The 17,077-nt window shown below is 36.7% G+C and overlaps 1 protein-coding gene across 1 annotated transcript in view; it reads right to left on the bottom strand.

The window, feature by feature from the left end:
* The window catches only part of RSPO2 (R-spondin 2), a 55,986-nt gene extending 53,473 nt beyond the window's left edge, over positions 1–2,513 (bottom strand). The window contains exon 1 of the mRNA XM_088148693.1: positions 2,334–2,513. Within this exon, the coding sequence (XP_088004819.1) occupies positions 2,334–2,415 (82 nt within the window). The 5' untranslated portion in view covers positions 2,416–2,513. The remainder of the gene's footprint in view (positions 1–2,333) is intronic.
* Between the last annotated feature and the right edge of the window lie 14,564 nt (positions 2,514–17,077).

Raw genomic sequence — 17,077 nt, 5'->3', positions numbered from 1 at the left:
CTTGAGAAATTGAAAACCATTCCAAGAGCAGGCAATGCACATCACTTTGGTACGGTTGCCAAGAAAACTGAATGGTGTCCCTGAATTCACCACAAGTTCAACTCTACACAAAGACATCTTTTTTTTTTTTTTTTTTACATTTGCTGAAGAGCACATTCCAAGACATAGTGTCTGCCCTTGGATGCAACGCTGAATCAATGGTCAACATTGTAAGAATAAGTCAGATGGCCTTCAGACTCATTGTTTCAGTTGTGCCCTAAACTACACTTAACCTTACTAATGCTTGATGAAGTTTCAAAAACTGTGCTTTGAAACTGATTTATTGCCATTGCCCGTAATAAAAGAAGAACAGCTTGTTAGGTTTCAAGTGGGTTAGAATTATTCTTTTATTGTGGGTAGAAGCTTTCAAATGGCACCCTACAGTTAACAAATCAAAACTTTTAACCTCTTCTGTCACAGTTACTTTGGTTGTGAGTGTGGGGAAAGGGCAGAAACCTTGAGAGTTTAGATTTGTCTCAAACCATCAAAACAATTATTTAGTCTTTGAACAGAATTGGAAGGATCCATCTAGGCCACCAAGCCCTATCCCCTGTTCTTTGCAGGAATCCAAGTAAAGCATCCTGAGAGACGCATCTTTCCCACTTAATACATCCAGGTAAAGGGGCTACGATAACCCTGGTTCCACTGTTAAACTAGTTTTACTGCTAGGAAAAAATTCCTAACTTTTAATCAATTCTGTCTTCCTATAACTGAAATCCATTTTTCGATCCTCTGTTGTTGACTTCCTTCTGTATGGCTTATTTTCAAGTACTAGAAGACTGCTGTTGATTTTCTCAAGGTAAAACATTTCTGTTTCCTTCAGTCCCTCTTCACAGGGCTAGTTTCTAGTCCTCTGCTCATCCCTGTTGCTCTTCTCTGAATCTCTTCCAGTTTGTCTGAGTCCTTTTTATAGTGAGGGGCCCAGAACTGAAGATTATACTCAAGATGAGAGGGAAGGAGTGACTAATAAAAATAAAGTGGAATTATCATCTGGTCACTGAACATTGAATCATAACAATTTCCTTTTCTGAGAAGCATTATGCTCAAGATGACTAAAATATTTGCCTATAATATGTTAGCAGAAAAGGACTTTTATGATTGTTTAATGAGACAGAATAGAAGAGTTAAATACTTTGTATTCTAAAATAACACAGATTTAAGCATTTCCAATTGTCAATTATCAGATGTTGGTTTTCACATCATTTTACAGAACAACTGTAGTAGATGGAATTTCAGGTGGAAGTCTTGTATTTTTTTTAAAAAAAATAACTGCTAAGCCTAGTAATTGATTCTAAAACTATTAATTAAGGACTAAACCCTCTGGGAGATGGTGAGATTTACTTTTAAGACTGCACAAGACTGCAAGTTAGCCTAGTGAACAAGGTTAACAAAGTTTAAGTCACATTCATATGCATACAACTGTGCAGAATTGAAAATACAATTGTCAGTCAACAAGAGTGTTTGTTTTGATTTCCAAGTTAAAGCAAGAGATTTCAGAAAGAGAAATTTTTTATGTCAGTGGACTGAGAGACCGTCTCTCTCATTATGCTGTTTATATATGGAAGAACTGCAGGAGAAACTCTTGTAAAGTGTTTGTAAGAGTCCCGTTTTCAAAGATCTGTTTATCAGGCACACAGAAAAGGACTTTCTCCCATGTTGCTCAAACGTAATGGAAATCATTCTCTTAATGTTTGGCTCCCAATCTTTACAAGACTGGCTTTAAATGCTAACAGTTTTATTATCTGCATTTTATATCCTTTGCCTTTTTTATTTTATTATTTTATGCTGTTAAGTTGCCTTGGGTATTTACTTGAAACAGAAAGGATATAACTAGTTGTATTAATACACATCCTGGGTATTTCAGTTGTCCCCTCTCTGATTTTACCTCTTTTCCCCATTTCTCACTTTCCCAGGGAAATGAGCAAAAGTAAGGAGTGGAGCAGCACACCTGCTGGAGGATCAGGGGCATTTCAAAAATGAATACATACACAGAATCAGAACCAAAATCCACACAAAACAGTATCTAAAACAGAATAGCAAAAGTTTCTAAACGAAAGAAAGAAAAAATATGCAATAACAGAGCAAAACAAAACAAAAAACAATAAATGGATTGGTTCTGCCAGAAGGGATACATAAATAAATACAATAAATTCATACACTGTATCATATGAGATAACTGAAGATTCCTAATTTTATGGAAGTTTTATTTTTATGCACTCCACTCAATCATTTTCAAAATGAAGTCATAAGGGAGTGAATTATAGACTTCAAAATATTAAGTAGAGAAAACTCACTTGAACATCTGTTCATGTCTGGAGCTCGGAGACCGTAGTACCCCAACGGGCAGGAATTCAAGCATTCCCCATATTGTCTCATTCCTTCTCTTCGTAGAAAGAAGAACAACTTATGTTGACATCTGATGCATCCATTATCCTTTGAGCAAGACAAGCAACCTTTGCAAATTGGATTTGGCCCATAGTTTGCTGTGATTTTTTTTTTCAGGGAGAGAAGGGGAGGGGAAGAGAAACGATAATATTAAAATCCAAGATTAACCATGTAAATAATAATCATGCAGCATCATTTATTTTTCTTTTACAACAAACAACTAAAGAGGCATTGAGCAAACAGGATATACTTATGATTAAATATTTTATAAATTTCTCCCATCTAAATTTTTCCCACTGTTGTAATATATTGTAGAATCAATGAATCGGAAATGGGTATTTAGGCCATCAGATCCCACCCCCTGTTCAACTAATTGGATTGATGGAATTCTTGTGTTGAAGCCTTCATGCAGAATACAGTAGAAATATTACTTCCCATGATATATTTGTTAAGCCGCAAATTTCATTAGCCTTTTCTGCAGCCACACCACACTCCGTCTTATATTTAGTTTGTATTCAACTATTGCTCCAAGGTCTTTTTTCCAAGCACAGAAATTGGGTACGGTAGCTCCAATTCTATATCTGTGCATTTGATTTCTGGTTCCTGTGTATGGATCTTTGCCCTTCCCACTGTTATATTTCTTTCTCTTAAACCTCGGCACATTTTTCTTTTCAATTTTATTTTTATTTCGAGACTATAAGCTATCATATCTATTACTGTGTCATCTAAAGACTGCATAACCATTCCCACCACTTTTCATTCAAGCCCTTAATAAAAATATTCAAAAGTACAGGGTTCAAAACCCTTCACTATGACATTTCACATGCAAGTGAGCCCATTTTTAACTAGCTTATCAATCAGCATATCATGTAATATTTGTCAAATCCTTTGCTGCAATCAAGAGTGTATGTGAAAAACACACAAAGCATTTTTACAATTTACTACCAAAGTTTTTCAATGAAAAAATGAGATAAGGTTATTCTGCAGTTGATTAAGTATTAAAATAATAGTACAAATAGAGGGAGGATAAGTCCAAATGCAAAAATCTTTAAATGAGCCCATTAAATATAATACAAATATAAAAGCTAAATGCTATCAGAACATTTAAACCATACTGCAGGGATTAGATATTAAATGCCAAAATGCTTTATGAGCCTAGAAACAAAGACAAGTGCTAAGCCGAGTGCAAGAAGGTAGGAATGGAGGGACTAAGGAACATTTCTGAAGAAGTGAGGCTGGGAAGGGGGTGGCAAGCGGGTCAGAGCTCGTGGTGCAACATTGTTTTTGTCTTTCAAATGGAAGTGGTGTCAGCTGAGAAAAGCATTCAAAAGCCAGAAAAGTCTCCCTAAAGTATTGTCCAAACTTGGCCCATGCTGGCTGGGGAATTCTGGGAGTTGAAGTCCACTCTTCTTAAAGTGGCCAAGTTTGGACAACACTGCTCTAAAGGTCTTGTCAGCATCACTACTTCAGAATAAGGAAACACTTGAAGACTTAAAGAGATACCTTAAGGTAAGAAGAAATGCATACGGGAAGAGTTATTCCACCAGAAACTGAAATCCTAAACCGAGTACATTACAGGGTAAAATTAACACTTTGAGAGTTATGCTCAGAAATGAATCAGATGACCGTGTAGGTGAGTATATTTAGCAAAAATATGATCATAATGACTTAGGATTCCATTCTCTGCTTTTATATTAGTTCAAGCCTCTGGTCACCTTCAAAGTCAGATCTGTGAACAATGAATTATAATTATCTTTACAGAAAATTGCTAGAACATGAAAGAGTCAGACTCAGGAGATGGGAGAGATGCTAGTTGAGAATTATCTGAAGTTGCATTTAATCTTCTTGCTTTAAAAAAAAAAAAAAAATGGACGTTATGTCTAACTTTGCTATCCTACAGGCTCAGTTCTAAAAAACTAGTTTCTTGGGAACAAAGTTGGAGGTCAGTTTTGGTACTCTGATTTTTGCTCAGAAATGGCCTGGTCCTTAATTCTAAAGGCTGGCCTGTTCTCTGGATCTCCTCTTGTGTATACAATGGACTTTGAGGCTCCAATCAAAAGATCAAGTGACCTCACAAGCCTAATTTTAATTTATAATAAAAGAGAGTATGATGGGCTAGCAAAAACATAACTTAGTTGCAATTTTGTGGGCATACAATGCAAGATTTTGCTGCAGATCCTCTTTGTATTTTGTAAGAGGATTACCATATGCCTGGGGCGGCTAAAATCACATATGACTTCCAACATCAGAGGCATAGTATAATCTCTCAGCAATACACTGGTTGTAATTACACATAATTTAATTATACACATACAACTCTATTCTGATTAGCTTTACTTATAACTATTAGTCTTTGCCTATTTCCACTGTTTTCATCCCCACCTCACACCCTCCCTTACACCCCACTGACCGTCAAACACTCATCACACATTGCTGCCATAGAATTATGCCTTAATACTGAAAACTATTTTTTGTCCAACTTGACTATCGAAAATAGGTTAGCTTGCTGCTCTGAACTAACATTAATCTCATATACAGGGGAATAAAGAGAAAGTTAATGTTTCCCCTTTTGATGGTTTATTTTGTCTTTTATTGTAGTTTTTAACTTTTCCAAAGTTATATCTTCAGGTATCTCATAGTTCAAGATTTTAGCACAATGACAGGCCCAAGCCCAGATCCACCCAAATAGCCAATGTCCAAAAACACAACTCTTCGAAGCACTATAGAAGCAAATAGAGATGAAGGAGACCAACACTTAACATTTGGTATTGCATCAGCCTAAGAAAGATAAGATACTCCATAATTTTTATTTTGAAGCTCCTCAGAAAATGACTACTCACTGTAAGCTATGTTACCAGTAAGGTCTGATCATTTTTATATTAAAATATTCCTTACCAGATAATATTTCAGGAGTATTATTGACAGTGGACAAATTCTTGTCAAAGAACATAAGAAACAATTGTTAATGCCATTGGTTTTGACTTCATTTGCATACTATATGTGTTTCACTTGTCTGGGTATGAGATTTGTGGGGGGGGGGGCTTTTATTTTTGATCCCCTAAACTGCAATAAGTACAACTAATCTTTTGTAAAAATGAATAAACAAATATTAGAATTCCCAACCAGCCTAGCTAGGCTGAGGAAGGTTGCAGTATAGAATCGGAGGCTCTCCTGATTTTGCTGAACTATTACGCCCAGCATTCTTCATTGTTGGCAATGGTGGAATTAGAGTTCATTGACATCTGGAAAGCAAAGGGTTCTCACCTATGTTTTCTTTAGCTTTTTTCTGGAATTGCCAACAAATATGGAAAGTGTCTAGTTGGAGATACTTTCTTAGAAGTTGTTGAACATGATTTCACATTACTGACACTTTCAGTTTCAGTAAGTTTCTAATGCCTGCATCATGGTTTGTAGCTTCCAGAAATAGTCTATGTCAGTGTTTCTCAACCTTGACAACTTTGAGACATGTGGACTTCAACTTTCACCTTTGATGCTGGCTGGGGAATCTGGGAGTTGAAGTCTACACACCTTGAAAGTGCCAAGGTTAGAAACATTGGTCTATGTCATGCATGCAGAAAATACACTTTATTCATGTCAAACTGGATAAGGGCTGGTTATAATCTTCCTCTTGATGGAATGTAACTCAGGAGTTGCAACATTAACTCACATGATTTCGCCTTGACCTATTTTTGCCGAATGTTACACTATCAACTGGAACACATGCTACACGCTAAGTCATATATGTCCTGCTTGGTTATGTAACCAGTATTTGGCAGCTATCAAGATATAAATAATGGCATGGGGTATGGGAATGGATTAAAATGGTTACAGTATTATATTACACTGGAAGGAAAGGTCTACACCTGAAATGCAGTCCTGGATTGTTGAGCCATGTTGTTTATCAACATTTGAATTAATCTTTTTCCAACCAAGAGGCAAAGACGAAGACTTGAGTAATATGCTCAAAGGTTTTGGAATTGCTCTGTTTATAACATAATTTCCAGACCTTTTCTTTCTTTTATAACATAATTTCCAGACCTTTTCTTTCTTTTTTCCATTTTTTAATTGTTATGTTTATCCATTTGGCGGTTGTGTTGATCCCTTGTTGCGGTTGTATGTATTTGTACTTCTCTTTTGTTGATTAGTAAAATAAAACAAAATCCTTGGATTGATGGTTTAGAAGCCACATAGTTCCCACCTCTTGGAAGAGGAGCCAATAGGGGAACAGCAGTGCACGTTTGCTACTAAACCATCTTATGAATGAATATGTCTCATAAACACCCTCATATAGACACTGTACCACACTGAATTAATCACTCTTATAAGACCCTTTAATTATTATCTGATTGTGTGAATTAAACCTAATCCAATGTGTTATTCATTAAACTATCCTGCCTTTCTGTATAGCTTATGATATTCTATTCTGGTTCAGCTCTTTTGTTTATCTAGCACAGGGTCAGCTACACCACTGGCGGCGACCCTCTGGATTTATAGGAGAGCCTTTCCTGCTACCACATGTTGGTGATTATGCCTTCTACATGAAACCATGTGTCCTGTCAGTGAGTTTGGCCCTTTCTTTAAAGGCAGCATGGCCCATTCTGGTCTGGAGAATACCTTAGATGCAACCTGTTTATACCTTCTACCATCAGCCTAGACTGACCTCTCATCTGCAATCTTCTTACTCTTTCCTGAAGCAGGAGGAGGAAATATCACAGGTACTGGAGCCACACAATTTGTTTCCAAATGACAGAGTTTCTATTCTACAGAAGAGGAACTTCTTGTATTTCTGCTTCTAATGACATATCCAAATGAGATCATTTGGAAATACGTTTGCTGGTTTAGTGAATAATGATGACCATGATGGGTGGCATATAAAATTAGAAGACCAGATGTGCAGGGCCTAAAAACAGCAACATAATCATTAAAAAGCATCCGACATCTTTGAGATTATCTATCAAGTGGATTGGTGATTATATTAATTCTGGTTTCTCTCATTTTCTCATTTTTCTGAACCTGCCAAATTTGGTTGATCTTTCTTCAGGATTTTTTTTTTTTATAAAATCCTGCACTAAAATGTGTATGTAACTTGGTGCCTATTTCTCCAAATCTAGGCATTTAATCAATGTTGCCTATAAATATATTTTTGCAAAAGAAATACCGTAAGAAAAAAAAACTGATCTATTTTATGCATCATTTTCATTAATATATGAATTTTGTCCAGGCTTTTATCCAGTTCATGTTTTGTAGTGTTAACTGCTAACTATATCACAAACCTGAGAAAAATGTGCATTGTCAATAATGAACTAAACTTTGGTTTGTGTACTTTTGGTATATGTGTTAGCTAGAAAAACTTGAAATTAGGTTAGAATTCATATTCAGAGTTCACCCTGAAACATGAATTAAACAAATCTCTCTCCAATTTGTCATAGAAACATGATGACAACCTTGGCAGAATAATGAGGATCATTACTAAGCCAGTGCCTAAATTAGGCATTTAGTCAGAGTTTCACTACTTTTATTATGGTGACCTGAGAATACTGGGAATTTTAATCCCAAAATACCTGAACAGTACTGGGTTAGCAAAGCTGTACCTTGGCATTATTAACATAATAGTATGTTAGATATAAAAGATCTTTATGTACAAAAGCAAAACCAAAGGTAAGATGTCTTTTAGAAGACTGCCCGTGTGTGTAGAGAGAGAGACAGAGAACACAAGGTGTGTCTATTTCATCAGGAAACATTTGCCTTTAGTTGCCCCAGGTTTCTGAATAAGGAAGACAAGAAGGGAAGAAAAAAAAACAGATTTCACTTATAAACCAAGAAATGCAGAGTTATCCTAGATTATTAAGTCAACTGGAAAAAACATGGGTTTTCCCAATAGGATTTTCCCAATCATCCTATCAACATGCCCCTCCCCCTATATCTGCTTCATTTTTTTGGAAAGCCAGTATTTCTGCACTCCCCTTATTTATTTTTAAATTCTTTCTCAGTTCAAAGTACTTCACCAATATCAAAGTCAGACTGATGGAAATCACTTTGAAACTCCCACCCTTTTCACTCCAAATGTAATTATTACTGCTTTGAAGCCGCATGTTGTGAATCTATAATGTATGTGCTTTTTCCCTTTGGAACCATCTTCCTTTTGAACTCCTTCTTACCTCTCTAGCAACAGCAGTTAAGAGTGTGAGTACAGAATGAGAGTAGTCTATAATTACCAAGAAGAAGGAAGGTAAAACCCCTTGAGATGTTAACCCCCCAAAAAGTGTCCTTGAGAACATATGCTATTTACACTTCACAGTTTATTCCAAACACTCAGGACTCCAAAGGTTCAAAATCTGAAAAACATGGGCTTTTCAGTACAAACAAGCTATTTATGTTTTCTATGCACCTAAGTCCTATTTCCTAAAGGAAACAAGGGTCATGCCAACTTTACTTATATTTTCCTCCAAATGGAACGCTCCATAAGTCTTAAATCTCTTAAATTTCATTGCCAGCAATTAACGAAGCAGAATTACCCTTTTCAAAGTTGTTTAAAACATTAGGAACTGTGAAGAATCAGATAACCTATTTCAATTAATACATCATTTTCTAAGCTTTTTTTAAATACACTGAAACCAATGTGTATAGATCATTCGGGGAATGGAACAATGAAAATGTTTGTAGGGTGTAAATCTTCATTATAGAAGATTGTGATAGCTGGGAAATAACAAGTATTTTCCAAACTTGGAAGGATTATAGGTACATAGAACAGATGTACTGGAAGAGTTATAGTATGTTCACATGAAGCAAAACAAGAGACAGAAAATGGCTGTGATGGAAAAGAGACAATGGCATGTGCATTAAAAAGGAGGAAGCAAAAACACATTTGGAAGCCAAAGTAGTAGATAAGAGCGCAGAAGTACACTGAGGACTAGGCTGGGGATTGCTTGTTACACCCCCCACCACATGTTTCTTCCTGTCTCAGATAATGTATAAAGTGCAAATAATACCACTTTTTTATTGCAGAAAAGTTACTTATACATAATGCAAGGCAAACAAAGGGGGACACGGTGGCGCAGCGGCTTAATGACACTGAAAGTTGCCAGCCAGAAATGGTCGACGCTTCAGCGGTTCAAGTCCAGCCTTCACGTTAGCAGGGTGAGCCCCTGTTTCCTCCCCAGTTCCTGTAAACCCAACAGTTCGAAAACTCACGTGAGTAGATAAATGGGTACTCTCACTCTGGTGGGAGGAAAAATGCTGGTGGCGCCTTGCAAAAAAGGAGTCGGGAGCAGTTGCCGGTAAGCGCGAAAAACCGTGCGCACCCAAAAAGAGTGCGAAGCAACGGAAACCCCGCCTCCTGCATTCGCCAGCTGGGCTCTGCTCTAGGAAGGAGGCTCTGGCAAACCACTTCTGAAAAACAATTGCCTTGAAAACTGCAAGGACTCCTCCAAGCAGCACTGCAGAGTCGGTAACGACTGCGCGCAGAAAAAAAAAAAAGGCAAACAACCATCAGAGGGAATGTAAATTGCCCTTCTCCCCCCAAATGATTCTATCCTTTATGTACAATGTCATGAATCATGTTTTTAATGCTAAAATTGCAGTTTATACAGTTCTAAAATTACATTATGGCCCACTCTGTTGCCCCCATCCCCATGCACACACAAAGATTTTTATCTATTTATTTATTTTTGCTATTTTTGTTTCAATAATTTTTAACTTTTCAGGTTGGCATTAGCACTCCTATCCCTGGTTCTATATCTCTAATTATGATGGTGTTCCCACCACCAGTCCCTCCTTTCTGAATGCACACAACACATTTTTAAGAAAGCACGTCTGTCAAAGAACAAGTGATTTAATTGCACAAACTTTTTTCCAGATGAAGCAAAGACCAGCAACTGACTACCCAGAATGATGTTATGCTCTAAATATTGGTTCTGGCCAGATCTACATCTACTTGTTTACATAAGTATCTTTAAGCCTGATCTTCAGGTAAGACCTTTTTTCTTTCATCAGGGTCATGGGCTTGCAGACTAGACTGGTCTATCTGGATCTCTAGAATGTGGTCCAGATAGTGGTCCAAATAACTGGGTCCCTATCCCAGTTGAGTCATGCACAGTTCTACTTACTGGCCTTCCTCCCAGTGGGTCAGAGTAGAGTTCATGGCACACACTGAACTACCAACAATGCAACTGCCTGTAGTTAACGGCATATTCCATGCCCCATATTCCATGCTGCTGCAGCACTGGGGAAAATGCTGGCAGCCATCATAGCTCTTACTTTACCTTCCATCATCCTCCCTATCCTAACAGATGGAACATGATGCAATGCATGAAATATATGCTCAACCAAGTATCACAAATAAATTATGGGTTATCTTTGTAAGGGAATCACAATTTTCTCATGACGCCATATGTTTCCCATGTAAAGCAGCTGGCTGTCAAACCTCATACTTTGCCACCTTTGAAGAGTACACTATCATTATTAGCACATGAACACACACACTATTCATCATGAATGTGCAGGAATCGTTATACCTCGGCCTATTAGAGAATAGAGTGAGGAGAGATCTATTGGGTGTCAAAGCAAAAGTACTCATCAGCTATCAGGTAAGAGCTGGAGTAATTCACAGGCTTCTATTCCTTTCATCATATTTTGGGCAAGCAAAAAAAAGGGGGGGGGGAATAAATGCTTATGTTATGCTTGGCTATTGCATGAAGTATTAGCAGAGAAAACATGCAGGGGAAGGGAGGAAGTGGTGCTGGGTGCCCAAATCATAACTTCTGTGACAGTTCTGAACATTGTAATAAATGCAGGCTGACTTCCATCAGGCTGTAAGACCAAAACTGTGTTTACAACAATAAGACCATTGCATGTAAGAATTTATCACTGTAACAACAAACAAGAATGTCAGCGATGCTACCACTTTCAGTTCAACCACTTCTGCAAACTTTCATGAGACTGATGATAGCAATGTGTAGGAGAAGAGCATTTTATAAACAAGCCTGCAAAAGACGGAGACCAGATAATTCAGCACTGAAGTGAGCTTAATTGCTACTATTGGGGAGAAACATCTTGATCACAGCTGTTCAGGAATAGATAGGTTGTGACTATTTTAAGAATGAAAACAAAACACATTTCACTGTAGTTCTTTCAGATCTAAAGCTTTGCTTTAAAGCTATGTATCAACCTTTCCCAAACTGGTGCCTTCCAGATGGATGGAACACCATCTCTCATCATCCTTAACCAACAGTCTTGTGGGATGAGCAGAGCAGAAACTTTAGATGAATACATCTGGAGAGCACTAGCTTGGGGATGGCTGATTATAGATCACACAAACATTCCCAAGTGGCTGGTTTCTCAATTCTAGTCAGCATTAGTTATTTTAACCAACAATTTATGGGTTATAGCAAGTCAACAGATGATTGACTGTATGTACGAACACACAAACACACTTCAGACCTCATGGAAGAATAGAAGGACCAGCTTGTGCAGGCTGTTATCCTCTAGATAGGTTCTTTCAACATGTGGCAAACTCCCCTTTGATGTGTCTGACAACATAAGGTGCAACTCTACTCCAATTAAAGTTCCAAATGAAAACTTTAGCTGCAAAGTGTATCAATACTGTACAGTTAATTGCGTATCAAGTGTCCTTAATCCATCCATTTTGTATTTCAGTTCTGGAAGTCTATGTATCCAATACATTTCTCTTTCGTTGCTTCTAAAATAATAGTAACAATATAATAGCAACTAATATATTATGATGCTTTTATTCATCAAAGAATAACATGGTATAAAGAACAAACCAAAGGAAAACATAGTATTCTTTGGAAATTCGAGCTCCAGACAGTCCCAAATGTCTTAAGATATAAGATGTGTGCCCAGCAAGGTGGTTTTCTGTAACCCTGCAATTGTTATAGCCAAAATATTTAGTTCCTGTAAAAATTTATCTAATCTACTTGTTATTCTTGTCTAATGGGCCAATAAGTAAAAGGGTGAATTTGTAAGAGCTTTTCCATAATTTACCCATCTCAATAGTTAAATCTTTCTAACTTGCAATATTTTCTAATTCTTTTCCCTTGGTTCTGCTGTCCTTGGGTATTGTCACATCTACCAAATTTCAGCTGTCCTACTAAGGAGAAAATGAATAACACGTGCATTACCTTTTTTACAGTTTTCATCTCACCCAGATTATGCACGAAGAGGACAAAGCTAAAATTTTTGGCCTGACTTTTATAAATAAATAAATAAATAGGGCATCAGTCATGCCCAGGTTTTAAAAGCAATTTTAATTTCATAAGCAGTAACAAGCTTTTTATAAGTAGTCCAAAATCCCACCACCCTACAAATTGTTTCCTGTTAATATTATATTAATAAGCAAAGAAAACAGGGCAATGCTTCTTCTGCTCAAACAAACAAACATAAGAAACAGTGTTTCTCTATTGTTTTTTTCCCCCTCTAAATAGAACCCCCCCCCAAAAAAAGGGGTGTGTGGGAGACATGGATGAAAAGCTTGAATCATTTTGTGGCTTCTCTGAAATCCAGAGCTTTGCATTCTGTACTAATTGAAGTTTCCAGATGAGACACAAAGACAGTCTCATACAGCAGGGTTCCTCAACCTTGGCAACTTTAAGATGGGTGGACTTCAACTCCCAGAATTCCCCAGCCAGCATGGGGATATGTTAATGTAGATGAGCCTGAAATCTATAAACATGTACACAATAATTCTATGGACCTCAGATCAAAAGCCTGATAGAGCTTGGGTGAATACTCAGAACGTAAATACTCTCAGATTACTATTATCTAGGAGAAGCTCTCAATATCCCTTTTATGCCTACCTGGCCTAAGGATGTACCCCTTCCATTATTTAAAAGCTCAGGTTCAGACCTGAATTTTCATAGTTTTCCAGCCCTAAAGGAGTCTCATGCTTCAGAAAGGTCCTGAGAATTCCCATCAGCAACATGCAGAGTTGCAGCTAAGGAATGACTTGATTTTCTTATTTTTTAAAGATCTCAGTTGAGCATAGGCCGGTGCTGGAATAACAGCTCTTATAACTGAGAGCTAACATAGTTTACAGCTTACTGCACTGAGCTCTCCGAAGTCCTGACACTGATTTGTTCTGCCAGAGCTTTGTTGATTCAGTGTGAGTACCTGTTCCATGCTACTTCCTGGAAGTCTCCGCCTAGGCTATAAGAGGAAAGAGTATATTTGGCATATCATCCAAAGCTGATAGAGGTAACCACTCTTGGTAATCAGTCCAGGAAACTGGAGAGATATCCAGGTCCAGAAGCACCCCCAAACTACATTCCAGATTCTTTGGGGAGAATGTAACTCCATCCAGAAGAGGAAGTATCATTACTTCTCTGGACTTCTGACCATTCGTATATGAAAATTAATTCTATCATGTCTGAATGCAACTGCATTTTATTATTCCTCATCCAGTCCATCAAATGATTTTGTGCAGGTCTGTGAATCCACTTCATGACTGATCTAAGCCCTAAATCCAGGTTAACAAAATACACTTCCTGTGTTCATATAACATGACAAACATCTAAAATAAATTATATTACAGCTTAATGTGATGGCCTCGTTCACCACATATTGATAGGCACCTACAGATTACTGAACTACAACCCCCCCAACCCACTTAAGCCTCACATGTTTTTTTCTTCTAAAAGAGGAAAAACGATGATCCATCAACCTGGGAAGATTTTAAACAAAATCATAAAGCAGATTGAAAACAATCTTGCTAAACTTTCATTTATCTCATTTTTAAAATTTTAATTAATTAAGTAACTTCATTAATAGATTGTGGGAACGTTACAAGCATAAAATATCTGGTTTCTAGCTGACAAAGAACCACATGACTTTCACAGTAGGAAGTAAATTAAGGATAATTAAAGACAAGTTGGTAACATGACAATTAAAAGGATACAAAACTAGTTCAAGAATTTTATTCAGTAGTTCTTCATCATTTAATGGTTGCTTTTCTTAGGGCATTTGGGTGGGGCTTTTCATTTTGGTTTTAATTGTACTCTATTACTGTTTTTACTGTATACCACCCAGAGTCATTGTAGAGTTATGCAGCCTTATACATTTCTAAAATCACAATAAAACAATAAAGAGTGGAGAGGGATACTGAGCAGGGTAGTACAATGTTCAGTCCTGGGCTCTGCACTCTCAACTTTTTTTTATTAATGATTTGAATGAGGAAATGGAGGGAAGGCTTTTCAGATTTGCTGATGACACAAAGCCGGGTAGGATCTCTAACATTCTAGATGACAGAAACAAAATTCAGAATTATCTTCATGGAACAATATATTTGCACAAAAAAGAACACAATGATATTTAACAACAACAAATGCACAGATATATAATGGAGGATAACTGGCTTCACAATTATCGGAACAATAGTTGATTACAAAGTAAATATAAAGCATAAGTGTCATGCAACTAAAAAAAAAGGCAAACAGAGGTATAGTTCCTAAATCAGACAAAGTAAAAAAACAAATCCATTATACTGTTCTTTGGTCGGACCCCCATCTTAAACAGTGTGTCCAGTTCTGGATACCACGTGTTCATAAAGATTCAGAGCAACTGAAACAAACCGTGAGAAAGGCAACAAAGATGATCAGAGTATTGGAAACAAAGTGCCATAAAAATGTAAAGGAATTTGAAATGATTAACTTCGAGAAAATTGAGTTAGCTTATGACAACATTATTCAAATACCTAGAAAGATGTCACATAGAAGAGGGCCAAGAACTACAAGGGCTGAAGCTGGCAAGGTGGGAACCAAGGATTCTCAGGCCAGCCAGAGTCATTATGTAAACATGGAAGAGCAGTTTCCAACTTTCAAGTCTTGGGAAAAGACAGCTGAACCTCCATTGACTCAAAAGTGTGGGAGGATATGTCTGAAGGGAGGACTTCATACAGGTGATGAGCCTCCTCCCCAGATGCATTTAAGCAAAACCTAGTTAGCCCTATGTCAAGGATGCCTTAATTGAATTATTACAGTGGTCAAAAAGTTGAACTCAAAAGCCTAAATGGCCCTTCCAATTCTAGGAATCTATAATTGTTTAGAATTCCTTATACCAAAATGTAAAGTACGCTTGTGATTTTTGTATCTGCTTAATAAACTAAACATATACACTTGGAAAAAAATTAATTAGTTAACATTCATACATGGGAATTGTACTTTTCACCACATACTAATGTGCAAATAATATTGAATACAATTGAAGAATATTAAAAGTCTACATTCTCCAATCTTACAGGCATAAAAACTGTCGTAAGTTGTGCGTGTGTGTGTTTGGATATTGAATCACAAAGCATTAGGCTGAATTAAATGACCACTGGATATACGTATTTATATATTTTGGTTCTTGACATCATTAATAGCATTGTTATAAAGAAGCACTGCATAACATAAATTCATGAACAATGGAATATTCTAAATTATTTCAACTATTATTTGAAATAAACATTATTATTTAGTTTTTACTAAACCATATTTAGCATCATTTATATTTATTATTTACACTAACTATTATTTCTTGTGCCTATAGTCTAATTCTGGAAGTTATGGGCTGCACATTTATGCACACATGTAAAGTTTGTGGGTGTGCCGTCAATACATTTTGTGACTTAATAATACAGCCTGTCCAAGTCACTGGATGGGTACTATCCATGGATGACATACATTAAGATTTGGCTTGGTAGCATGATCCTACTTTGATCACACACATTTTAGTTATATGGATCAGGCTACTGTGGACTTAAGAGCTTTTCTTTCTAAAATGTAATTTCCTGGCTTTCTGATGACATAAGTGGGTCCCTATGTGTTCAGTTTCTCTGTGTGATCACATATGCATTACAAGTTACTTTACTGTGCCTTATTATAGGAAATAAGATGCTCTCACTTCTAAAACACCAGCTTCTAGTTAAATTCCATGAAGGCACAAACAAGCGTGTCTTTGTCACAGAAGGCCAAGTTCAAATGCACAAGGATCAGATAAAGATTTTTTTAAAAAAATGTGTATAAAGAAACGTGCTTTCACTTAGATAAGAAGCAATTACAAAAAGAAAAAAAGGAAGAAAGAAAGAAACAAAGAAACAAAAAACCCACTATATCTAAATCAGATGCTGAGAGACTAAAATAAGCCTAAGAAATAAATATTTTGAGGCGCTCTCTCCCATTAAACTATTATGCACATATTCATTTTTATATGAAATACCAAAAAGGTGGGTGTCAGGGTGTCAGAACTGAGAGTATTAGACAGAAGCATAGTTTGAAATAATGCTTTCCATACCAGGATCATATATTCTTAAGAATGTGAACTATAGCTACTTCTGTCACCTTATCTCTTTGAATTGAATTGTGCCATAAAGTAATGCAACCAAAACACTGGTAAACTGAACAACTAAGCTCAATTTTGGGGTTACCTGATCACCTCAGTTCTAGATGGAATTCATAATAAGAATTATGAACAATTATTGGATTCATTCATCCCCCCCTCCCCCAGCATTTAAACAGCAAAGGAACTGAAATGATAAAATATTGACCTATCCACAATTTCTCTTAAATCTAAGAAATGTGACTCAGTAAAAGCACAGAAATCAAGATAATTAAATTACAGAATCAGCATAATTGATAATAGAACAAAATCAATCTATTAC

Source organism: Python bivittatus, unplaced genomic scaffold (genome assembly GCF_059951505.1).
Source record: "Python bivittatus isolate LINGU-HERP-01145 unplaced genomic scaffold, Pbiv_v1 ctg000590_np1212, whole genome shotgun sequence".
NCBI classification, from domain to species: Eukaryota; Metazoa; Chordata; class Lepidosauria; order Squamata; family Pythonidae; genus Python; species Python bivittatus.
Note: the sequence above shows the minus strand (reverse complement) of the source record. Positions and strands in the feature narration are given on the sequence as shown.